Source organism: Monopterus albus, unplaced genomic scaffold, assembly GCF_001952655.1.
Source record: "Monopterus albus unplaced genomic scaffold, M_albus_1.0 scaffold6.1, whole genome shotgun sequence".
Taxonomy (NCBI): Eukaryota; Metazoa; Chordata; class Actinopteri; order Synbranchiformes; family Synbranchidae; genus Monopterus; species Monopterus albus.
Window position 1 is genome coordinate 634,992 of NW_018127886.1, and position 25,913 is coordinate 660,904.

Genomic DNA, 25,913 nt, shown 5'->3' on the forward strand with positions numbered 1-25,913 from the left:
GCCCCACTTCTTGTACTGTGACTGTGGGACCACCAGTGCCAGGTGCTCTGCGGATCGCAGTGCTCTGCGGATCACAGTGCTCTGTGCGGGGTATACACAGTCAGCAACTCTGAGAAATACTGTGGGGCAAGTCCGTAAATTGCCTTAAAGACAAACAACAAAACTTTAAATTGCACTCTCCACTGCACTGGAAGCCAGTTCAACGAGCGTTGAACCGGGGTGATATGGGCAAATTTGGATGTGTTGCTGATTAGCATATACTCAGTTTTACTGTCATTTAGATGCAGGAAATTCTGCGCTAACCATTTCTTGATGTCTCAGATGCAGTCATCTAAAAAGGCAAGTGGATTTTGATTATCCTGTGTTAACAGTATATAAATCTGTATATCATTGGCATAAAAATGAAAGTGAACATTATGATTTGCTATAATAGGTGCTAGAGACAGCATGTATAGGGAGAATAACAACGGAGCCAGGGTCAAGCCTTGCGGGACACCTGAAGTGAGAGGAGCTGTGTCAGAGGCAAAGCCGTCAACAACAACGGAAAAGGTTCTATTGGTCAAAAAAGAGCTTAACCATCTTAAAAAAATAAAGTGATGTGTGTGCTTGTGTGTTTCATATAGTACCTTCCTCTCTGGCCAGTTATACTTGGCAAAGATGGCATCATATGTGTCCACTGCCCCATCTGTCACCAACATAATGGCCTGGCTACACTCACTACCCCTCCCAGTCTTGTTGAACTGGAGAGAGAGAGAAAGAGGGGTGGGGGGCCGTGAGGGTGAACACAGGTGAACAAAAACAAAACAGAGCTTCTCTTCAGGCCAACTGGAAATAAAACCACTTACCAAACAGTCCATCTAGTTCCTTCCCATTACAGCTTGTAATGTACTTACACATCATAGAAGCTAATGGAATAATAATAGCATGCCTTTTCCTATACACACAAAAATACACAAGCTACAAGGGCATCTATTGTGGGTCCATTACCATTTTAAGATTACAGAGAGGAGTCATTAATCAGAATGAAAACATTTGTCATTGTAATGTACACTTATAGTATATAGATATATGTTATTGATATATGAGCCTATAGAAAGGGAAGGTAAATGCATCTTCGTGCTCATGTGCATTTGATTAGTTGCTTGTTTGTTATGAGGAGATGTCAAACCAGTAGTCTGATTCATCAAGCGCCTTACTTGGTTTCTGCATGATTATGTTGATTTAGCTACTAATTGCAGTGCACTAATTAACTTTGTGTATGAAACTCTTTGTTCTCTGCCTCTGTGTGTACGTGCGTTATCATGGATGAGTCTATTACTTACGTCACTGAGAAGATTGAAGGCTTCAGTTAGAGCCATGTCTAACATACCAATGCCTTGAGCAAACAGTTTGTTGAGGTGCTCCCGGAAATGCTGGGAAAGATTTGGAAAGGAACCATTATGATCATGGTGACACAAGCAGAGAACATAAGTGCAACCAACAAAGCAAAACATTTAAGGTCATTATTATTATTATTACTTTTTTGTGGACACAAGAGCAGGGGGCAGCTAAAGTAAAAAAGATAAAAATGCAAAGATATTGATTTTGTTTGTTCATACCACACAGAGAAACATAATAATTCACTTAACCATCATGTGGGAACAGAGAATGCACCAAATGCCTCACAGAGTCTTTAACCAACAGTTTTCACAGCAAACCGCCAGACTATCCTTGAGTGAAATGTCACATACTGAATAAAAGAACTAAAATAACCTGTTTTCCCTCAGCCTTTCTTTAGCTGACAGCCTTGTAGTCTGTATGCTTATGTGTGTGGCTGTTTTTAGTTGTGATTATACCACATAGGATGTATTATCTCTGTCAATTAATCGTGAGTTTAATGTTGTCAGCAACCTAATAGATCTCATGTGCATTATATTGCAGTAGCCTGGAGGAAACACACACATTGCATTGACAATATACGTACCTATTACCTGGTTCAATGTATTTACAGTACAGCACAGTTTTTAGATTAATCAACTACCTGCAAAATGTGTTTTGATGTACGGAGGTGAGCTCTTACACATGACTATATTACTGGTAGAAACACAGACATTATGTACAGTTTATGATATGGCTCTGTCTTTCTTTTTAGGATTTCAGAACATCCCAGACCTATGCTCATCATACTTCCAGGCTCGTTTCTCTTTCTTTCCTTCTGCTCCCACTATACTCATCTCCTCCTGTCTTCTGCTGTTTACTGATGGGAGGAGGAAAGTCTCTCAACACACAGCGGGGAAGAGGGGCATGCAGCACAAAGCCATATCAGAGCTAACTCATGTAGAGCAAACCCACACATACACACAGCCGTAAGCACCGGCAACACACAAACAACACACCAATAAGTATTTGCACATAAACAACCTCCATTCTTGACAATACTCCCATATGGCAAAAAGACACAACCTTTACTTTGATGTGGATAAAAAGGTTAATCCTTTCCTACAAAAGGCTGTACCCTGGGGCAGAGAAGACCTTACTCTGCATGTGTGTGCGTGTGAGTTCAGATTGCTGTTATTTGTCTCAGCCCAGTGGACTATGTTCAATCCCCGGTGCAGCTGTGTACTAAAGTGGCAGATTCAGAAAGTGTGTGGAACAGTGTGTGCAATGCCAAATGTGCCCAAACCTTTGTAGTGCACCACAAAGCTCTGAAATGTACAGAACATTTGCCATCAAACCCTTCATTTCTGCTTTTTTGTACTCAAAAATGATCACAGCAGTGAGCGTAATGAAGCCTGGCTACAGAGGCATAATAATAAATTAACAAAAATATCTTAAATTGCAGCTTACTGAAGCCTAAGGTTGTGATTTTTATGGCAAGTTACTTATCTCATCATACAGGCTGAGGTAATCTGTGAAAATGAGGTAGAAAATAAGTTGGTTTTGCTGCACAAAAGTAGTAAGTGCTATGGTGATGTGAGTCAGATAGAACATTTTTACATTAAATCATCAAGTACTGCAGTAGTCAAATATGATGTCAAACCTGGAGGCACTGGTTGGCATTTCATTTTCTCAGAGGAACATCTCTCAGAAACTTTTTAGAAGAAAAACAAAGCAAAACAAAAGCTCACCCATCAAAAGTAGGAACTAAAAACAAGAATAAAGGCTTTTCACTTGAACATAAATGATCTGTCCGTTGTGACATAACTGGAGGAAAATCTTTATCATAGGTTCAGATAATTATTGTGAGTTAAGGCCCAATATCAGTTTTATACAGAAAATGGTGAACATCATAAATCTTTATGTATATATGTTTGCTTTTAAATTGAGGAATATTTTGAGGAATAATTTCTGTTGTTCCTATATAATAAGACAAAGTGACATGTCGTTTTGAAAATAAACTGTTTTTATATTTTATTATACTAAATCTGAACCTGTCCAGAGCCTCAGTCTCACATATTCATTAGTGATTTTCAAATGACTGTACCAGGAGAAAACAATAGGTGATAAGGAAAGAGAAGCTCACATCTTTGTTGGTGACGTCTGCTTGGACAAGAGTTCCATTCAGACATGGCTCCACATAATGAAGTGTCTCATTGTACTGGAAGAATAAAAATGGAATTGTCAGAGTAATAATAGCAGTGACTTTAGGCTGTACATATAGAAATGTTTAATTCAATTTGATAAAATACAAAATATGAAAATATCAGACTGAAACACACAAATGCATATCTCACATACTATACTGTAGACAATGTACCCACCGCCTGCCATTCTGTGATAATACTCACAATTTAATGCACGAGTATGAAACAGACTTCAAAGTCCACATAAGAAAATGAAAGTACATTTGTTCAAAGCCAGCAGTTCTTCTCTAATCTGTCTCTGTGCAAATGCATCAGTGTGTCACTCTTTGTATGTGTGTAACATTTAAAAAAATTCACAACTCCATTTTTCTTTTCTTTTTTTTACACAAATGGGAGAACTTCCTTCATGGAAGGCAACACAGAAAAAGTAGCACAAAAAAACAACCAAAGAAGAAATAAGAGTCATAATGACACACTCTTTGAAAGTCTTGGGGGAAAACTATACTTTTGTGTTTGTCTAAATCCTTTTTTCTATATATTTTTATCTCCATTAAAAGAATATGTTACAGCTGTAACCTTATGAGTTATCCCATCATCATGAAAGTTTTCCCAGGTCCTCCCGAGATTAGTTTCAGAAAAGTTCCTACACTGCAGGATAGGTTTGTACTCAGCCATCTCTCAGCCAGTTATAATACTTTGTTCCCTCAGACTCTGAGGGCTACTTACAAATATAGTTTTTGTCATCACTATGCCAGTATAAAGGAATGCAAGCAATTTTGGTATTTTAGGACCCATATAATATATGACATAAAATCCTTCATTAATTGCAGCACTGCATTAGTTGTATATCACCTATCCTGTAGCTGTGGCTGCTTCTATATGGGCAACACAAAGAGACAACATAAAGACAGAGTTTCTGAACATAAACTTGCAATTAGAAAAGGCAAGTTGGATTATCCTCCTGTGTCCAACACGCCTGGACAATAAAGCTGATTCTGATCCTATGGACTAGACATTTTCAAGATGTACATAATAATTGGGCGGCACAGCAGCGCAGGTGTTAGCACTGTCACCTCACAGCAAGAAGGTTCCGCGTTCGACCCGGGGCCTTTCTGTGTGAAGTTTGCATGTTCTCCCTGTACCTGCGTTGGCTCTGTCCAGGTATTCCGGCTTCATCCTACAGTCCAAAAATGTGCAGCTTAGGTTGACTAGCGACCCTAAATTGCCTGTAGGAGTGAGTGATTGTTTGTCTACATGTCAGCCCTGTGATAAACTGGCAACCTGTCCAGGGTGTACCCTGCCCCTCGCCCAATGTCAGCTGGGACTGGCTCCAACCTGCCTGCAACACTATTCAGGAATAAGCAGTATAAATAATGGATGGAAGGATGGACATAACAATAATCCTAACACTCTTTTAGTTGAAGGTTTAGAAACCATAAAAAAAAGAACATTAAAGGAGGCAACTGTTTGAAATTGTTGCTTCAGAGAAAAACTAAATACAGTTCAACTTCAGGCCACATACTATTCAGGACAGAATGATGACATTGATTTTAGTTCATTTTGGTGAATTTTAAATAGCTTATTTTTTGCTGTAGGCTAACATGCATTTAGTGTAGGTCATATTCTATTTATGACCATAAGTTATTGTTTTTGATCCAGCTTAGTGCGATAATTTCTTGTATATATTTATATATATATATACAATATATAAGTATGTGTTTAGGTTCCTTGTGAGGCCACCTGCTGAAGAGTGTTTGTTCTTTGCAATCAATAGGATGATAGGTTTCCTGTTGTTATCAGGTATCTGTAAATACCTTATATCTACTTAAGGGAAAACTGTGTATTGAAGGTTACACGTGCTACATGTGGGCTGTAACCCATGTTTGAACATGTATTTAATCATGAGAGCCAGCTAAATAAAGACTTTTTTATTTCTAGAAGAGTGCCTTGGAATTTTATTTTTTCCATCTGTGCCCCAGTTCTTATATTTTTCAAAAGAATGACTTTCAAAATAACATTATTGTGATTTCATTCCCTTGTAAAGACTGCTTTTTGGAGAAAGAGAATAGAGGTTGGCAAAGTGACTAGCTACATTTTGATGTGAAACATGCACACATGTGCAAGTGCATGTTCACACACACACACACACACACACTCGTGGAGTATCATCAGACTGAGATGTGATAACAGCGGTTTCAGTGCCTCAGGCGGGATCCAATCACAGCGGTCTCTTTTGCAATTCAAACCCTCATTCAGCTGAGTGCTAATTGGTTGTGAATGTAACAGGAGGAAAAGCTGATTTGGTCCAGCGTTTCCTCTGATCTGAGGAGGAGAGGATGTGGCCCTGTGTATTGGTGCATTTGTGTGTATCTAACTGAATCTAAAAACACAAAGGTTAAGTAGTTTATGCACCCCCCCTTACATGTGTGTGGCCTTACAGCAATAATGTTGAAGAAGTCATCATCTCCAAGAGTGTCCAGTATGGAGGAGACAGTCTGCCTGGCAATAGTAAGCCTGAGGCCTTTCATACTGCCACTGATATCCAGCAGAATGACTACATCCTTTGGAGAGGTGGCAGCCTGGATGTACCACTTCCGATTCCGGCAGTCAAAAGCTATGACCCCATGTTCGTCTGGTTTCCATTTGATCCCTTGAAGAGCATCGCAAGATAAAAACAACAGATAAATTTGCAGTGATGCTAGAGTTGCATTTCTGACTTACTTTTAGTGGTATATATGCAGAAATAGATTTGAGATTTGTGCTGTCACCCCAATACAATGAAGGTGACTGTACTGCTCAAAGCACTGAATTACACTCAAGAATTTCACAGCAGCATATCTTTCTAGAACCTCACCCCATGTAGGCATCACAATGCAAACATCCACAGAACACATTGTCAGCTGTGTTAACTTCCTCAGCGGAGGAAAAACTTAAGCCAGAGAAGCATTCCCTTTGAGTTTCTCATATCAATGCTCCATAAAATGTGCTTATTTATCTGTTCCATTCAATAATCTACTTCCTATATACAAGACACATTACCTGCAAACGTTAATTGCAGCCCCTATATACCTACAGTACAAATGCTTTCCTATCTCTTGACCCCCGCCCCTATCTCCACCACCCGGCCTTGCTCTCTCTCACTCTGCTAGCCTCCAGTCTCTTATTGTGAGTCACTGAAGATTCCCACACACCTCTTGTTCATCTACAGGGAGAGAGCAACTTAATTACAGACACAAATACCTGCCCACAACCCAACACACACCCACCCTCACAAACAAACACACACTTACCTGGGTACTGTCTGAAAAAGCCTTTAGCACTGCCAAAGTACTGCCATATGAGTGATGGGTCTCTCTCAAAGTTATCCACAAACACTTTGTTCAAGGCCTCAGACCAGTACACTCCGTTGACAATAGCAGAGTCTAAGAATTAAAGGGAAATAAATCGAGGGACAAAGATAAGCACAGAGAAGAAAGAAGCAGCATTATATGGGAGAAAAAGTTAGCAAAGTTTTTACAGTCCAGGAGTTTGGAACAGGCATTTTTTTGTGTGTCTACTCCTATCACTGTAATATCATATCATGCACTGCACCTCCACAGATCACTATCAGGACCTATTCATTACACAGAGATACAGGGAAAGTGTTGGTAGAAAACAAAGTAAAAAAGATGGGAGTAGAAAAAAAGAATTAGAGATAAAAGAAAACTGGAACAGAGGGAGTACTATAAACTATTCTAAATTACAAAGGCAAAGTGCAATAACTACATTTTTTGTCCACATTGAATTAAGACCTGAATCTGGCTTTGTGACATACATTATTTCAAGAGAAAACAGCATATTACAGTTACTTCAAAATAGAGCTAAAAACCAGTGTTGTAGAACTTGAGTCCAGGACTCGAACTCAAGCCCGACTTGAGTCCTCCTGGCTTGGCTTGGACTTGAAATTTGGAGATGAGGACTCTGGTTTTTCTTAGCTTTTTTATGGGCTATAATAATTAATAAGATACTGATATTAAAACTTATTTGTTCAAACAATGCTGTATCTGGAAATGCAAGATGTCAAGATGATAACTAAGGTAAAAAGATTTACATCAGATAAACGTTATGTGGTGACATAGTCACAGCTAGACCTAGAACTAAATTTACTCATTGATCACCATCTTGTATATAATACACAGTTTACCAGCCAACCGGTTTGTTCAGCTTTACTGTTTCGTTAGTTACTGCTCTCTACCTTTGTAGGGCAGCATGTGTGCAACCTATCTGCAAGTATACCCACCTGCATCTACTGTAGATAATATGTGATAGAGCTGTTACTGATTCTCTCCATACTAGCTGTAATATATGATGGGGCATATCCAATTGCTGAAGATTTCCTTTTACAATTTTTGTCCTAAATGTAACTTTTAGTACCAGACAGTCAAGCTTATTACAGCTTCAAATTTTCCATTATTCAAAAGCGGGGTGGGGAAGATGAAAGTAGAAAAGGATGAACAGACAGACAGATGTATAATACAAAAAGACAGATACACAAAAGCCTTTAGAGAGCGATTTAAAAAGCCAGGAGGGTAGACAGAAAGGCAGGCAGAAAATTACTGAGAAACAGACAGACAGACAAGTACCTAATAGGCAGAAAGGAAGAAAAGCAGATAACAGATTTCCCATCATCTCCTATGCTGGCAACATTGTTGTACTGTCAACAGTCATGCCAATAAGCCATGATTGAATTAGTCCTCTGGAAGCTAACACATCAAGCCCTCTTTTGAGAGTAAACACCCATCCAACTCTATGGAGTGGAGTAGAGAGGAGGCTGAATTTGATCCAGGCTTCATTTACACAACAATACAGTCACTTCTGGTACAGTTTGAGTGTCTGTTACAAACTGATGAGGGACAGAGTATGGGCTCCGCTTTCCCTCTAAGCTGTCATTTCAACTCATCTCAACTAATGTACCCTTTAATTCAATCTGATCAAAAGAGCTCCCATGATTCCATATACTATAGTTACATTACAAATGTACTCAGAATAAAAAGTAGAAATGTGCAGGTTACCCTCTGCACCAGACTGAGCAATCTAGGCTGAAATCAACTTCATTTTATTAGGTTACTTAACAATGATTAAGGAGGAGGAGGGTTTTACCAAGGACTGGAAGCATGAGTAGAAACAGAGAAGAGTTGATAATGTGTGTGTGTGTGTGTCGTGCAGGCTAAATGCTGGTCCACACCTCGTAAATCATTGAATTTTAGGGTGATAACTTAGTTCATGGTTAATGTTAGGGTTAAGCAAGCAATGGTTATGGACAAGGCTAGGGTAAAGGTCCAGAAAATAAATGTTACGTTAATGTAAAGTTCCCACAAGAAAGGAAGACAAACATGGGTGTGTGAGTGTGTGAATGTGCTCACATGGATATGAACACTTCATTTTTAGAGAGCATAAAGGTTCAGAAAGTGTACGGGCATAGGAATGTAGCAACCTGCTGCAAATGTGTGTGCAGCATCACTGTAGCCATGGTACATAATCCTGTCATGCAGCCTCATAAATTCTGGTGGTGTTGGCTATGTTTTGGTTGCAATGTGACTTTGGAAGGTGGATGTTTGATGTGACGTGTTCCTCCTGCGATTAATCCCCAGGGGCACGAAACTCTCTGCTACCATGGACTTGACTTCCAATTCATCAGTTCTGCCACTGTATGAAGTGCAGAGGACAGCTCTTCAGCACCACAAATGCTTCAGATGACAGAGATTGGTCGGTATATTTATCAAATGCCTTGTGTGTGTGTTCTATGTAATACTGTATTTGTTATTGTACTATGCTACTGCCCTTTAATGTAGTGTTGTCAGTGCTAATAAATATATTGTGGTTTTTCTAATGGTAAGTAAGGAGTGAATGAAAATTGTAATAGCACAATTCAGTGTGGCCTGTAAATTTCTATATCAGTAATGTCTTGGTATCCTTCCACTGAAAGAAAGACTCCACACCAGGAAGAAATATCCAGTTAAGGAAGCAGAATTTTCTTTTGAACAATAAAAGTCAGTCTTTAACATTTTAAAGATTTTAAAGTTTAAATGGTACAGCTTTGTGTTCATATTTAGTTTTTTTTTATTTAAATTTCCACTCTTAATTGAACAGTTTAATTTTTATCTAGTATTTTCAATTTTAAAATGTTGAAAATTGAATTAAGTGTTAGAATAAAATTAATTTTGGAACAAAAAGTGTCTTCACTTGTAATATTTTACAGTTATTAATTTGGAATGCCTGTTACTGTAGTCTAATACTTGCTGTGATTAAAAACTACAGCACCCTATTACTGCAATGACAGTTATGGTATTTTATAGATACTGTGGATTGTACCACAGCAACTGACTAGCTAATTTCTGCCAGCAACGTACACTACCTCTCAGTATCTGAACACCTGCTATCCTCTTGGATAAAAGTGATACAAAGAAAATATTAATTCTTGTTCACAGTACTAACAATGTTGTGTTATTAAACAAGTTAAAGGTTGCAAATGCATCCCCAAAGAGAACAATTTAAGTAAGAATGATTTCAGTTGTTTTAAAGAATTGTTCACAAGCTGTTTTCTTTCCCAAGGACAAGTCTCTCAGATTCTTTTTGCTGAACAGTGGAGCTCTGCTCAATAATGAACTCCCCGAGGTCCTAGCCAATATAGTCACGTGATCACTCTCAGTGAACAAAACTCACAGATATAAAACTCTCAAAGCTGTGTGTCTGCGTGCATGATTCTACTCATTTGCATGAGAATCAACTCAAAATTACTCTTCATCTTCCTGGATCCATCTGCCAGCCTGCCAACCTCTCTGAGTACTTTCATTCAATTCCTTTCCATTTCATTCACTCTCCTCCTGTCACTCTCACTTGCTTTTTCTCTTTTTTCCACCTAGCTGTAATTAATCTGTTGCTCAGACCTTCCATTAGCCTTACTTAACCTACTTTCTTTCTCAATTACTCCTCCCCCCCCATATAATTTTTTTTGCCTGTGGTAGCTGGGTTAAGCCGACATGACATTCATTTTGTCCACTGAGCATTGTACAGGACCATGGCTTCACTGATTGGACTTCGGTAAATGGTAAATTAGAAGAATGCCTGATTATTTAACTGCTAATTAAGTCAGTGTGTGGTAGGGATAATGCAATGAGTTACAGTTAATGAACTCAAATCCTCCACCTGACAAAGATGTACTGCACATCCATATGTACAAGCACACATACTGCAGTACTGATTGCAGTGATTTCAATTGACCAAATTATTGAACAATATGGCAACAAATGTGGTTTTTGAGAGGTTAAGATATACATGATATTTTTCTTATTGCTTTTTTAGGTTTAAAGTGTTAAACACAGCATTTTTTGTATACTTACATATACTGTAAATGCTTACTTTTACTGTAAATTAGAGGTAGCACACATACCTTTGTTGTACATGTTCGTAGGCACCTGGACCACACTGAGGCTGAGGTTGACTGACAGGTTGTTAAAGTGGTCGTTAGGTTGCAGAATGAATTCTCCCCCCAGCTCGACACTATTACCCTCCTCATCCACCTCATTGATCAGCACTGCATTGAAGTATTCATACTAGAAATAGAGGGAAACATGACACAAGGCAATAAGACATGAGGTAACAACTAAACCTTGCTGAATTGGATTCATTGTATGGCTGGATCACTTAACCGTTGTGTCGAGATTAGTTTGCACACGTAGGTAACCTGAATTCCTGGATCATCCCAGGTGTGCATGTTGCTAAAATGGCAAGGTGCTGAGTTGACAAATCTTTCCTCAGCCTCTGCGCACTCTCTTCAAAGCTAGACACTGCATGTGGTGCTCTGCCTTCATCATATTTTTAGTACTGCGCATACTGAGGAGACTATTAATAAATCACAGAGCTAGATAAATATAGAGCACAAGGCTCCCTGCAGTCCAAAGGCTCTGAAGTCTGAGACACCATACAGGGGCACAGCCTGCAAAGGCTATAGCTGATACAGAACAGAACATAACAAACAGATGCTCAAGTTATTGAAAAGAAAATTTGGCATTTTAGAGTAAAAACGCAAAAACATGCATATCCTTGTCTGCTGACATATAAATGAACAACACATAGAGAAGATAACATCCACATAAGATGCCACACACCAAATTGTGATCTGTATCCAATGCTAAAGACGGTCAAATTCTAGCTGACACCCTGCTGATTCAGTTGGTTGTCAACAGATTTGATACAGCTTCAAAAGTTACTGAGCAAGATCCTGAAGAAAATTGCCAAAACTAAGATTTCGTTCTTTTGAAAAATGTTCATCTATTGATATCAATGTGATTCCAAATGCTAGTGGTAGGTTTTCATAGTCACTGAATCATATTATAGTGTCAAACTATCATGGAAATATTTCTTGTAGGTGTTATGGCATCATGGGGACAGTGAGCTGCCTTGGCAGAGGTTTGCACTCTGAGTACTCTCTAGTTGATATCCTCAACACGCTTTCAGTTATACAGCTGGTGAGTTTGGTTGGTGTTAAGCCATAGCCAATGGAGGACAACCTTTATTTACTACTTCAATAAAAAATACTTTAGTGGTTTCACTATCAGCAGCAGTGACAGAAGCACTAGCTGTTTTTCCATTGGAAGTGAATGGTGGTGATAACATGGCTTAAGGCTGCATTGATTTCTCCTGTAATGACCAAGAGAATAGGATTTGAAAAGGCCCTCTGAGAAGAATGAACTGCCATTCTCAAGAGTCTAATTCAGGAGCCTCAGTACATGTGTTATCATTCAGAGGGGGACAGAAACTCTCAGACTTTGATTTTTACAGGATGAGTTAGGTGGAAATGAAAAGACCATAGGTCTGATTGAAGAGTGAATCTCTGTGGCAAAGACTGCATAAAATACAGAGTTAAGAGTCACTATGCATTGCTAATTCATCACCAAATATACCTGAAACAAGCCCTTGGACCAAAGACATATTACTGTCCTGACATTAATTTCAGTGGATCTTTCTTCAGCATGCCCTGAGAAACATTCAGTCCCACCACCCTATGTAGTATCTTTGCTATTCTAGCACCAGCAACCTTCATTTGGGCTAAATGTTTTTAGCTCCTCTTGAGGATCACCATCATCCCCTCAGCGCGGTGCAAAACCCAGATAAAGCCATCAATTAGGCTGGTAAACACAGCACCTATCGATGTAATTAATCAGTACTGATTAGGCTTATTAGCCTTTCATCAAGGGGAAAACTGATATTTCAAGGTGAGAGCAGTGTTGCATATTTCTACTCATGTTTTCCCTCTTTCATTCACAGTGCTCTTTCTATGCCTATGTGGCCACAAAACTTAAAATATATTTTCAAACAAACAACTGTCTTAGACCTGTTTGTCTTTCACTGTACTCATGCTAAAGAAAAATGGCATCTTTAAATGATCAGGCTTGGAAAACCAACAGGTACAGAGCTGTACTCATGCTAAAGAAAAATGGCATCTTGACCAACAGGTACAGAGCTATAGTGAGATTCAACAGAAAAACACATGGCCACTCAGTGCAAGACACAGGTTTCTTCAGTCAGCATATCAGTATGCATGTCACTTTTAGGTTCTGACCCTCCATTTGTGAAAATCTGATCTACACTGACCTTTACAATGTCGGCCTTACATTTCTTTGATCAGTATGGTACCTGTTTTTTCACTGCTATAGGATGAATCCAAATTAGTGGACTTTGACAAGAATATTTTCTTTCATTCTTTCAACACGACGGGTACCTCTGACAGTGAGACTCTTAGGAAGGAAGAAAATATCTATTTAAATGGCATTAAAACCAAAAAGGACAGGAATGTTCTTCATAATAAAAGCCTTTGGCATCAGTTGCAGGAACTGCCAAGGATAGCAACAAACCAAACAACAGCATATCATTTGAAACAACAATCACAAAACCTTATATAAAAGCAAAACATACATTAAAAAAGTTTTGAACATCTCCACAGCTGAACTCTTTAATTACAAATGATAAAAGTGAATAGGAATAGAAGATGTTATTGAGAAGAAAAGATGTGAAAGCTAAAAGAGAGGAAAGAATAAGGACATGAGACAGATAAGAGGCAGAGGACAGGACAATAGAACAAGATACAATAAGACAGAATAGGCTAGATGAGGATGATATAATATGATATCATAAAAAAGAAACAGCGTAGGAAATGATAGAAAGTTATAGCATAGGATGGCCAGACTCCAAATGAATGCCACTGTTGATGCATATCAGCTGGAGATCATACTGCATCATCATCATCTCGTCTTTATATGCCTGTTCTGTTCACCATTTTGCTTCATCGGGGATAATATTTTCTGCAATTTTCCATTGACACAAAAAGTGTCTGGAGGCATAAAATCTGGTGAGGTTGCAAGAATGATGACCTTCAGGCAGTGAGAAACTCTGGCACGGTTTCACTTTCCAGAGAACTGCTTATATGCCCTGTTCATCCATCTCCTGCTTCCGCTGAACCTGACCTGTCCTCATCTGGCAACTGTTTTTCTGTCCTCTGCCAAAGAGAGCCACAGTGTCCAAAGGCATCCTTAACTAAACCTGATTATCACCTTCACAACCTCCCCAGGTCTCTCTCGGTATGTTGCTTTTCAGTCCAAAGAAATCAATACAAAATACACAAGCAGAGAATAAACAAACATCATGTGATAATTTTACTTTCATTTACTTTCAAAAATGTTTCCTTTGATACTTTTGTTTTTAACTTTGTGATTGTTCAGTTATTTTTTAATATTTCTTTCATTCTGTAAAATAGACCTATATGGAGCTGTGGACACACTTTTTCATGAGTCTGACTAAAGACTTGATCTTTGGCAAACAAAATACCTTTCAGTTCAATGTAGCTTATAATTAAAGTAAACAGAAAACACTTTCACGCTTTCCAGCAGAGAACCAAGATTTGACTCTAACCTATTATCTTGACTAGCTGAAGCCAAAACTGGAATGCTTAAAAACTGTGAGCTTAGTTAGTTTATAGAGCACAGATACACGGTGACACACAGATGCACACACTCACACATGGGACACAATGGTTTAGCCAACTGCACCTGCAGGACACCAGGTCCCACTGAGTCTTCACTCTGCTCTCTTTCTGCCATTGTCTTGTTGGTACCTGTTCGATCATCCTGTGTCTCTCCCTCCCAACCTGATTTATCCTCTTCCTTTTCTGGCTCAGTCTCCTTCTACCCATTGTTCACCGTCTGTATGCAGTCGTCATCAAGCCCCCCAGCCCCTTCTTTCTCTTCCCAGTATTTAACTCAAACGTGGTCTCTTATGAATACAGATCTCGTTTCCAACATTTGGCTACTATCAGCTCTATCTGTGAGGCTATTGTTGCAGTTGCCAGGTTGTCTCAGTCTAGTCCTCCTTTCTCTTGCTTTGCCTCCCCTATTTCACTGACTGTGCTCCCTCTTTACTACCTAAAATTACTGTAAATAATTGCAATTCACAGCACCTGTAGCTGTTTTACGCTCAAGGACAAAGTTTAATAGGAAAGTTAATTTGCAAAATATGTTTTTAAAAAGCATATACAAGTCACTACAACAGTCACTAATAACTTGATTTGGAGAAACAGTCTGAGTTGTGCAGATGTTCTGGTTCTGCATTCTAAGTGTCAGTTTGAGAAAAGGAAAAGACAAGACAAAACATCTCCAGAGGTATTAGCTGTTAAAAGCAAGAGAATATAAGTAAAAAACAAACAACAGTTTATAAGTGTGTTAATTGACTTATTTAAATTCACAGCATGTGGGCTTTAATTTTAATTAAAACTGCACCCATCAGCTTTCGAGATTCAATACTGTGAGAGTGAGTGTGGGTGTGTGAATAGAGGCAGGGGCAAACCATGGTGTGTATGTGTGCATCCTCCCAGACATCATTTGAGGATGTGTATGTACAGTATGTGTGGAAATGTGCGCGCATCCAACTGTGGGTGTATGTGTTGAGCAAGTCTATTACAGCATGCCATTCCAGCATTAGAGTGAAGGAGTGCCCAGTGCCACTAATGCAATCCTAGATCATGATTTTAACAACCTGATCTTTAACACTGCAGTGCATTATGCTGAGAGATTGCACATGTACCATCAGCACCCACTCACTCAGTGTGGGACAAACAGAGAGGGAGAGGAGGAGGTGGTGTCAGTAGAAATAAAGAGTGGAGCATACTGTACAGTATTTCTGCTCTGTTTCAATAAATAAGGCAAAACACTGTCATATTTAAGTTACCGTTTTACATCAAATTGTTCTTGCTGCATTGATTTTGATATGTTAAATAACTCCAGTAACACTAACAAGATATAGTAAATAGAAATTAAACCTTTTATCATTTTCTGCCTCCAAGTATCAAACTTTCAGTACTCTCTATTGTGGAAGAAGTATTCTTTTTTTAAAGTAACTACATAGACTGAGAATGTGTGGTCAGTCTACCCAGGAAATGTCAACTTAGAATTTGTTCTTACATTTTGGAGTAGTGAACATATGTCTATAGTTGTTCAGTCTACCCAGGAAATGTCAACTTAGAATTTGTTCTTACATTTTGGAGTAGTGAACATATGTCTATGATTGTTAGTGCTTGTTATCTGACCAAGCTAGCTCTATTAGCAGCTACATCTCATTCAGAGTACAGTAGTCTGACGGCGAGGACACCGGTGTTCCAGCTGCGCGTTATAGCTGTGTTTCCATGATCGGAATCTAAATGAGCGGTACACCCCAAGCCGGAGTCCTGAGCAAGTTACTAATAAAAATACATGTCACAGTCAGCGCTGCAAATAATAACAGTCTACTTGTATTTATTTTTCTAAATTTCTCTTTATAATCAGGCTTTCCACTAAATCTGAATACATTTTGCTTTATTCTCTTTTATGATTTCTTTACATTAAGCACTTTGAAACTGTCTATTTATAGCATTATTTTGTATGTTAATTTATCCTTGATTCCATTTTTATATTACTTTTAATGTTAAATCTGTAGGAATTACGCTATATAAATAAACTGGCTTCAGTATATCTGTGGACATGGACTTTACTGGTTTCTGACTGTCAATCTTTTGCAGTGCCGAGTGACACGTGTGCAGAAAGGCATTAAAGAGAAGCGCACCCTTATTGGTGACTGTAAAGGCTGTTATTTTCTTGCACAGAGTTGACTGGCTGTCTTTTTCAAACTATTGCACAATGTCACAGAGCAATGTTATTAATATAACCTTCTGGAGTGTAATTTATTGCTTTTTATCTTTTGTGTAATTTTTAAAATTATAGCCTTGATTATAATGTCCATACTTGTGATTGTCAGTGATTTAAAAAAAATGTGTATGATCCCCATTTACATTCTGTATCCTATCAGTAACCAGTCATGCACACATTGCTTGTACTGTAAGTGTGTGACCCATATACATATGTTCACATGCAAATAAAAAGACTAAAGGTTGATTTCATTAAATTCTTTTGCTTCAAAAAGCATACAAGTGAGTCAACAGCCTATAGGGACAAAGAGAGAGTGAGACAGAAAGGAGACCACATTTGAAGGGGGGGGGGGTTAACCGTGATGCTCCACTCTCTGGTGTTCAGTTTTAACTTTCAGCATCACTTTTGACTTTACTCTTTTCCTCACCTACCTCTCTAGATGTTTTCTTCACAGCTGGGAAAGAGGAAAAACAGTGCTCCCACAGTGTGGAAAGTGATGGGAAATGACCAGGGGGCATAGGTAGCTCTTGAATAAATGGCTTAAAAATCCTATCTTTGCATCACTAGCCATCCATGCAACAGGACAGTGAAGCCAAGAGTACTCTGGGTACACAAGCACTCAAATATTTTTTCACAGTAATAATACAGTTTATGGTAATACCCTACACAGGGGAGTTTAAGAACAAAAGAGAATGAGAGGAAAAAATGATTATGCTTTATTTTCTTTCACTATTCTCACCAGACTGAGGCTATACTTGCAGTCAACATCAGGCTTCGCAATTGGCTGCTTTTCTCTAACCTCCAAGGATGGATTTCATTGGCTGCAGATGGTATGAGAGACTGCTCTCTGTTTCCCTATTTACAGTACAGGAGCATTGTGGGTAAACGAGAGGGGGTGGGAAAAAAATCACAGCAGATTATCGTGCCAATTTCACACGGAAGCAGAAGAGCTCTGGAAAGGATAGATAAGGAAATTCCTATCAAACCACTGCCAGCCAAATACGTATGTATCCAATAGCAAAATAAAACACACACACACTTTAGAATAAACTCCAAATAGTGATGGAGGAGGTTGCACCCTACAGCATGGATGTGGTATTTTTAGCACAGGTCATGATAATTAACATAAATTCACCATTTTCTGCAGTAAAAAGCATTATTAGAAATACAACCAACAGAGCTGTGCAGAAAGAAACAAGCAGGTACAGGCTCACAAAAATGTAGATCCAAGTAAAAAAAAGGCATGTAAGCAGCAAGATAAAAAAAAAGATAGAGAATTGTGATCATAGCTACAGAATGCTCAACCATTTCATTTTATCGGCTCAGTGCAAAAACAAAATTAGTCATGAAAAGGGCTGAAAAATAATTTGCCAAGAGGAGCTGAAAACCCTGCACAGATACACGCACGCCAACATGGGCACAATATGGATGCTTAACAATAGTCAGGCTAGTTAAGCAGGGGTTTATTTGTGCCAGATGTAAGAATATAGGTGGTGGTGGTGGTGGTGGTGAGAGAGACTGATAGCAGTAGATCTGTCCTTCTGTAATCTTCCACTGAACATTGTAATTGCTTTAGTCAGCATAATTTTACCTGTCAGTCAGGCCCTAAGCAGACCAAATGGATCATCAGGGTGGTAACAGCAGCACAGGTGAGGGGAGAGAGAATGATGATGAAGACTGAGAGAATGACAGTACACTAGACATGTATAATAGGAACATCAGTTTTATAAAAATGTATAAATAAGCATATATTTTTATTAGGAGGATTTTATGATATTATTACTAAAGGTACTAAAATGAGTGCTCTATAGTTTAATGTGTTCCATTTATTTATTTGCTCTCAATACCCAATCCATCAACTCTGTGGCGTGGATTTTTCTGCCATTATATTCTTCTCTGATTAAACTAGACATTACTGCTGTGGTCACACGCCGTACCCACAAGCAACAGTACACACGATTGTCATTATTTTGTTTTTCCCGACACAAACACATTCATCGTTTTTTATCTCATCTTCCAACTTATTTATTTCCCATTCCTACACTTTTTTGGCATACAGATAATGCAGGTATGCTAATATAATGTATCGTCTTGTATAAAGTTATATTGGCTTGACTTAATGGAATCTCACTCAGTCCTAGACACTGTGAAATGCTACATTACACCGCAGGCTGTCTAACAGCCATTATCAGCTCTGTAGCTGTGTCATTAAAGCCGAAACAGAGGGACATTCACTTTGCTAGGCCCATCTCATCGCTGCCAAGTAATTACTGGCATAAAGCACTGCTGTGAGCCCACATAGTGCTGCTTCGCCTCAAGCAGCATATGACAACACAAACATACAGACAAGTGTCTACAAGTGACAGATGCACTCATCCAGCACTCAGGCTTAAACTATATGTGAAGTACAGCTAATTAATTTCTTTCTCCTTCAAATGCCACTATAGCTATGCATCAATTGTCTCTATAAGTAAGTAATCTACAAAATATTTCCTCAATTATTTGACAAATGTTCTAAAAACTGTGAAAAATACTCATCAGATATCCCAGGACAAAGGGTGGCATCTTTTAACAATACAAAAAAACAATCAATTTTTTATAATTACATAAACCTGGTAAGTTTAAAGCAGTTTTTTTTTATATATATATATATATATACATACGTACATACACACACACACCATTTATATACAATATCCAAACCAAACAGACTCACTATTGCCATGTGTCACTTCTCTTTAAAGCATCGGTGAAGTGTTAGAAGTGGAAATTTCTTTGATAGAACAGACGTGGAGAATCAAGCAGGTGACCATAAGAGATGACAGAAGAATTCAGAACTGGGCAGCAGTCAGTGGTTAACTGTAGTATTCACTGTAGTAACTGACCCTCGTTAATGATCCATGACAGTAGAAAAACCACGGGGAGGTTCACTGTAATGCCATAAAGAGCCCATGGAGTAATCATGTACTCAGTCATAGGCACAAACACAGGCTTACATAACACACATACACACACAGTGGAGACTTTAAAAGTAGTTTACAGCTAATGCTCCCAAAATGGCGAAGCATCGTATTTCCTCTTTAAAACTCAAGTTTCTGCTGTTGCTCTTCCTACTTTAATAAAGTCTGTTCTGAGATGCACATGATGTGCCACAAACCTAGGTAAAAACATCACAAGTGCACACAGTTCTGTCTTGCTCCATCTCTGGCTCACACACACACACACACACACACACATATATAGAAAAATGCAGCCTAAAAATTTAAGCTGCTCAAATGGATCTGAGGCAGAACCATGAGAGCAGAAGCTGAGTTTGGGGGTGTGTATATAGATACGATTAGCTGAATGCATTTGCCCAAATCTGCAAACTCATCATCATCATACTGACTGACAACCTATATGAGTAGACCGGACTGTAATCAGTGTATCAGCAGCAAGTATTATTAATAATACACAACATAATTTGTAACATCACTAAAATATGTAATACTAACTTCTATTTTGCTACCAAAATAAAAAAAAAAATCTCAGCAAAGGCCAGTTACATGAGAGTGTTACAATGACAGATCGAGATATCTGCTGACAAAATGATTATGGGAAGATGCAGACTGCCACACTTTTAAAAGATGAAGGGTGTCAAAGTCTAGTCATGCAAGGCAGAGTATAGAACAAGTTTCTTAATAACTTCTCTCCCTGTGCTTCACTTGGCCTTTTCTCACACTGAGCACCAATCACAGAAACACTTGCATGCAGGATACGTTATTTTTAGCATGAATTAATGAGCTTACAAGAATAGGGAACACACATATTTACTGCAATGGTGTTTGCGTGTTCAAAATATAGTGTAGCTCAACAAGGCACATACTGTAGATACGCACCTGCAAGTTTGGATCCTCCTCGTGCTGTAAGTGAGCCTCTTCTGCAGCCTCCACCAGTCTCTGCAGGAGGACAAGAGGAGAAATATAATAGCTTTAATACAAATGTGAATTGATTAGTGGTTCAAAAAATAATATGAAAAGAAACATTCATACAAGAGCAACACTACAAACATATATACTATACAGCACACAGACATTTTACCAGCTTTCTTAAAAGAGGCTATTTTGCTAAATGGTTCCACATTAGAGGTAATGAGAGCCTCAGGTTCTTTGGACACTACCACAGCAAACTCCTTCATCAGTTCATGCTGTTTTAACACATGCACTCTCTCTACAACACACACACACCAAGTCTATCATTGCCTTCATGCTGCTGCAGCCTGCTGCCCGTGTGTCTTTGAATCAATGTTGTGCTCTCTCTCCCCATCTTTCTGTCTCTCTCTCTCTCTCTCTCTCTCTGTTTGGGAATTATCATCTTTTAGGAAACAGCTTTTTGTCAAAAGGAGGCAGCATAATGCAATTGTAATCATCCTCAAATGAGAGATAATCATGGAAAAATGCAAGTTGCACAGTCCCTATCACAGTAAACTTCTGAGGAAAATGTGCTCAGCAAAATAATAAATGATAATAGGCAGGGATCTCTCCTCCCCTCAGTCACCAACACACACACACAAACCTCTTTCTATGTCCAACTATGATGTGCATGGTATGTTCTCATAGCAAATCATTTCTCTCATTCACAGCTGATCCCCATGTCTATGAAATTTGGTAATACAGTTCCACTGCACATTTCCATTCAAATGGCTTTACTCGTAAAACTACTGCAATCAGCCAGCTTATTCCAACTGAGCTCTGTGTGTGTGTGTGCGTGCGCAGGCAGGTTGTTTTGGGAAGCGAACACTGTAATCTAGAGCCTGGCCAATCATTTTCTTCACCATAGCAACACACCTGGCTATTGCATATTATTCTGTGCTTGATTCCATTCAGTTATCAATTCATGGATACGTTTCTTTTGCAACCTTCTTGGTCTGATAGGCTGACAGAGGACAGAGGAAGATATAGTAAATGCCTCTGTGGCAGAAAGGGCCTGGACAGATCCTTTGAACTGAATAAGAAGCTCTTACGGCTGCACGAAAACATGCGTACTAGTGCCTATGTGTGTGTCCAGGTATTTATAGATACCACAAAACCTCAAGAAGATGCATCTGCTGAAGATTCACAACAAAACGTGCTGTAGGAACAAGCAAAAATAATGATGGTAGAATAAAGGGAGAATGCGAGAGAAATGAAGAATAACCCCCTAAAGGTCTCGTCACACACTCCCAGCAAAATGTCAGACAGTGTGGATAGAAACACACTTTTCAGCATGTTGTGTGTGTGCATGTGCATGCTTAAGTGCTAATGTTGCTCTCAGCTGAAAAATTAAGATATTGGCCCCTTGACCTATTCTGTCTCACAGTCACTTTTGCAAATGCCAATCACTGATTGTGAGAGTATGCAGCACGAGCGAATGTAGCAATTTGTAAGACTGCCTGACAAAATGTGTCAGAAGAATTTTTGACAAAAAAAAAAACTGTCACATGTACACAAACACACACAAACACATTCATTTAGGCATGGCCATCAATACATTTATCACTGCTGCACTCTACTGAACATTTAAACTCTTGATTCCCACCTGCAGATAACTTGTTCTGGCACGTTATTCATGTAAGGTAACTTACAGTGTACCATGCTGGAAGATAGGAGTTAAAGCTCTAGGGCAAAAATAACTTGTATACTAGCAGGAAGTTTTTCAGTCGGAAAAACAGATTAGAGATAAGGAGGTGCTACTCACGCCTGTGAATTTCAATTCCACCACATCACCAGCATGAACACTCCAGGTGGTGTGTTTGTCTTTGTGTGCATGTTCTGTTGCTGTGGGCGTATGCGAGTGTGTACACTCATAAGCTGGTGTGTGTCTTGCATATTCAAATGTGCCTGCCATGTATTTTTGTCAATAGGTGGTCCTGCCAAAATGTATGATGCAGTTTAAAAAGCAAGAGGAAATGACTTTTCCTCTCAAGTTGTTTTGTCGAGGCTCAGACTCAATATGAGATGACAGCAATAATTAAACTGACACAGTCAGAAAGGCAGGCCCCGTTTTCTCCCTGAAAATGCACATACGCTCATACACAAACATGCACATTCACAAACCTTCACTGTAACTGACAGGAGTAAATGCTGAACGCTAACAAGACCTGCTGTGGTAACTGGATTAGATTTGTTAGTGCGAGAAGAAGAATCTGGCATCTGTACCTGATTACAGATCCCTGATGTGTCTCAGTTGGTCTCCATCTTTTCTACAGAGCTTTGATTGTCAGCACAAACCTGATTAGACCCGACCCTGGTCTGGTTTGTCAGACTCCATTTCCTCTTAATTCCCTCAGACTCATTTTATTTGTCGATTTGTTTTTAGCCGAGATCAAATCACAGGAAACAAAATGTTGCGTTAACAATTTCATAGTCCATTTCTCTGATATTTCCAGTTATGCACTTCCTTTCATTATCTGACATCCTGTGATTATGATTTTCCTGACAAAGGATTCAGCTTGTTTACACTTTAAAAGTTCATAAACGATCCCCCCTCATTAAGCTGTCAACGTGATTGGCTTATTGCTCTTGAACTGTGCTTCCTGTAGTGGGTTTCTTGATGGTTGAAGCTACTGACCTTAACAAATACCGGTTCATTATGAATACAACATTAAAGCCCTGAAAGTTAGTGAAGGCTGTCATGTATAGCTTAGCTATGCTAACAGCCACTGTCAGAGAATCACAGGCAGGTGGACCAAGATAAGAGGTGGGCAACAGCTTGAATCTGAACATTGTCCTGAAATAGTCAACTACAGTTCTAAACAGATTCACCTAAAACCATCCCTAGTGGTGCTGTATGATGCTGGCTCAGCCTGCATTTCTACTTTGGGTTCAAATTCACTGTTGTTAGGTCTTTGGCTGAGCAACGCTCACCTCCCCGACCTGACAATTATGACGAGCAACTAGGTGTGCTTGCTGGCACAGGTTCAAGCTATTGACACCACTGCTTTTAACCAGAGCTCTGGTGTCTCCTCCATGCCAGTTTGTTTTGCTATGCATGCAATGTACTTGTGCCTGCAATTTTTCCTATCTCGTACCTGTTGACCTGGTAGATTCCTGTGCCCTGTGTTTCTTTGTGCCTCCCAGCTCTGTGCATCCTGGACCTGCACCCTCCTGCCAACCTCCCTAGATTCTGCATTCTGCAACACATGTCCCCAGATCTTCCACTTGTCTTCTGTGAGCACCACACTGCCTAGCTGCCTTCACTCTCTCCTGAGCCCTCAGCCTTTGCCCCAAACCCAAGTCCTGCGTCTTTGCATCTCTACACTTCTCTTTGTCGATTAAAACTTTGAGTAAACCACTGTGATTACCGGCTGTCTGTTGTTCTGCCATTGGGGTTCTCCTTGCTTTGTGAGCCGACCGGCTTAACAACTGTGACAGTTGACAGTTTTGACCCAAATTAACTGAGATCACCTACATTTATCAGTTCTGTACTCTACCTTTGTGACTTCATACAAATAAAGCATAGTAAGCTGTGCACATGAATAATTTGGCATGATTCTGCTTGGTCAGATAATTAGCAATTCCTCATAAGAGGAATTGCTATAAGCGTTGGCCTACTGTACTACATCAGGGCAGGTCCTACAGGTCTTAGTTCTGCCAGAGGCCTGATCCACAGAGGTTTGGGTTGAGCTGAGCTGGATTGGCTTGGATCAGCCCATCAATAGCACCGAGGACAGCAATTAATATTGTCAAACCAGCCAAAGAAGAGTTGCAGTATCAACAAAATGGAAAGGTGCTCTGTGACACCTTGCGTCCTCTGTTTTGCACATTTAGATTGGGTTCAAGCCAAGGAGACAGCATGGTAAAGAGATAGAAATACAACGAGAACGTGAAAGAGTAGGGAGGGGAATTGCATGTTTTGGAACAATAGATCCCAATAATCAATATTTGAGCATTTTCAGCAGTTTGCTGATTAAAAAGAAATATGTACTCAACCCATCTATGTTGTCCTTCTCTCCTCTGTCATTAGGTGAATCCCAGTTCCTCTAATTGCATCTGCATTTCCTTCACTTGTGTCTTTTTCCTGTTTCTTAGTCCAACCCATGTAAGATTTAAGGGAAAGATATAAGGACAAACTGTGAGGAGAGAGGAACTAAGGAAACACATTTTAGCCAACATGAGACATCCTTTCCTCTGATCCTTCCTGTGAAGCATGCAATCACCAGCTGATTTCTGATAGGGAGGACTGTCAATCAGTAATGGATTTCTGTGAAGGATGCACTCATGCATCCTCGGTTTTAGCTCCTCTGGGTAGCCTCCTCGCTTTTCAGAGAACTTTGGGACATTCTTCATCATGGCGAACTGGAATGACTTCCGGGTCAAGCAAGGATCAATAAAATGAGGGAAATGGGATTCACTATTTATCTCACGTTTCCTCTTTCTTCACAGTTTCTATACTTTCATTTCAGGCTTAGAATGAACTCTTGACATCAACCTTTCCTGTCCTTCTAGCCTACATCCTCATTTCATCTTTCTATAGAAACCAATCCTATTCATCCAACTTTGATTTCTTGGTGACATAAAAACAAGCAGAGAAAAGGAGAGAAAAGAGACTGTCACTTTTCTGACATGTACTGCCTGGCTCTGCCTTGTCATTAGTAGCTATCACTCTCAAAGCAAACAGACAGAGAGATCTGATATGCGACTGAGGACAGCTCACAAAATGAGGAAAATGAGTGGCGAAGTGCTGTAAGCTCAGTGTGACAGCGTGGTGTGCCAGAGAGGAGGGCAGACAGGAGGAAAGGGCTGGAACACATCATTATTAATCCCTTTCATATCTATACACCAATAATCAAGGCAAAATGTGGGACAAACAAGTTTAACTATCATAATATACTTTATGTCTGCACTAAGGAATCAATCAATTTTTCCTTTCTTCTCTTTTTTAAGGGTGCTAAATTCATTCATAAAAAATGTTGAAAAAGGAAAGTGAAGACAAAAAAATTAAGTGTATGGAAGTAGGTATAGTAAGTGGAAATGTCACATCTAGGTGTTTGATGGCGTAGCAATAAAAAAAAAGACTTAAAAATGACTTAAACATCCACTGAAAAGCTAAAATAGCAGATCCATGACAAGTCTAACATTCCTCATATTAATGCAAACAACAAATAGAAATGGCCTCTTTT

The 25,913-nt window shown here is 39.2% G+C and overlaps 1 protein-coding gene across 2 annotated transcripts in view; it reads right to left on the reverse strand.

Moving 5' to 3' along the window:
* Window positions 1–25,913, reverse strand: part of cacna2d3a (calcium channel, voltage-dependent, alpha 2/delta subunit 3a) — a 104,389-nt gene that overhangs the window by 54,831 nt on the left and 23,645 nt on the right. For both annotated transcript variants that reach the window (XM_020619729.1, XM_020619721.1), the window contains exons 4-10: window positions 20,653–20,712; window positions 10,993–11,155; window positions 6,854–6,985; window positions 6,002–6,213; window positions 3,503–3,577; window positions 1,323–1,412; window positions 627–740 (exon numbers count right to left, since the gene is read on the reverse strand). In XM_020619729.1, the coding sequence (XP_020475385.1) occupies window positions 627–740; window positions 1,323–1,412; window positions 3,503–3,577; window positions 6,002–6,213; window positions 6,854–6,985; window positions 10,993–11,155; window positions 20,653–20,712 (846 nt within the window). The remainder of the gene's footprint in view (window positions 1–626; window positions 741–1,322; window positions 1,413–3,502; window positions 3,578–6,001; window positions 6,214–6,853; window positions 6,986–10,992; window positions 11,156–20,652; window positions 20,713–25,913) is intronic.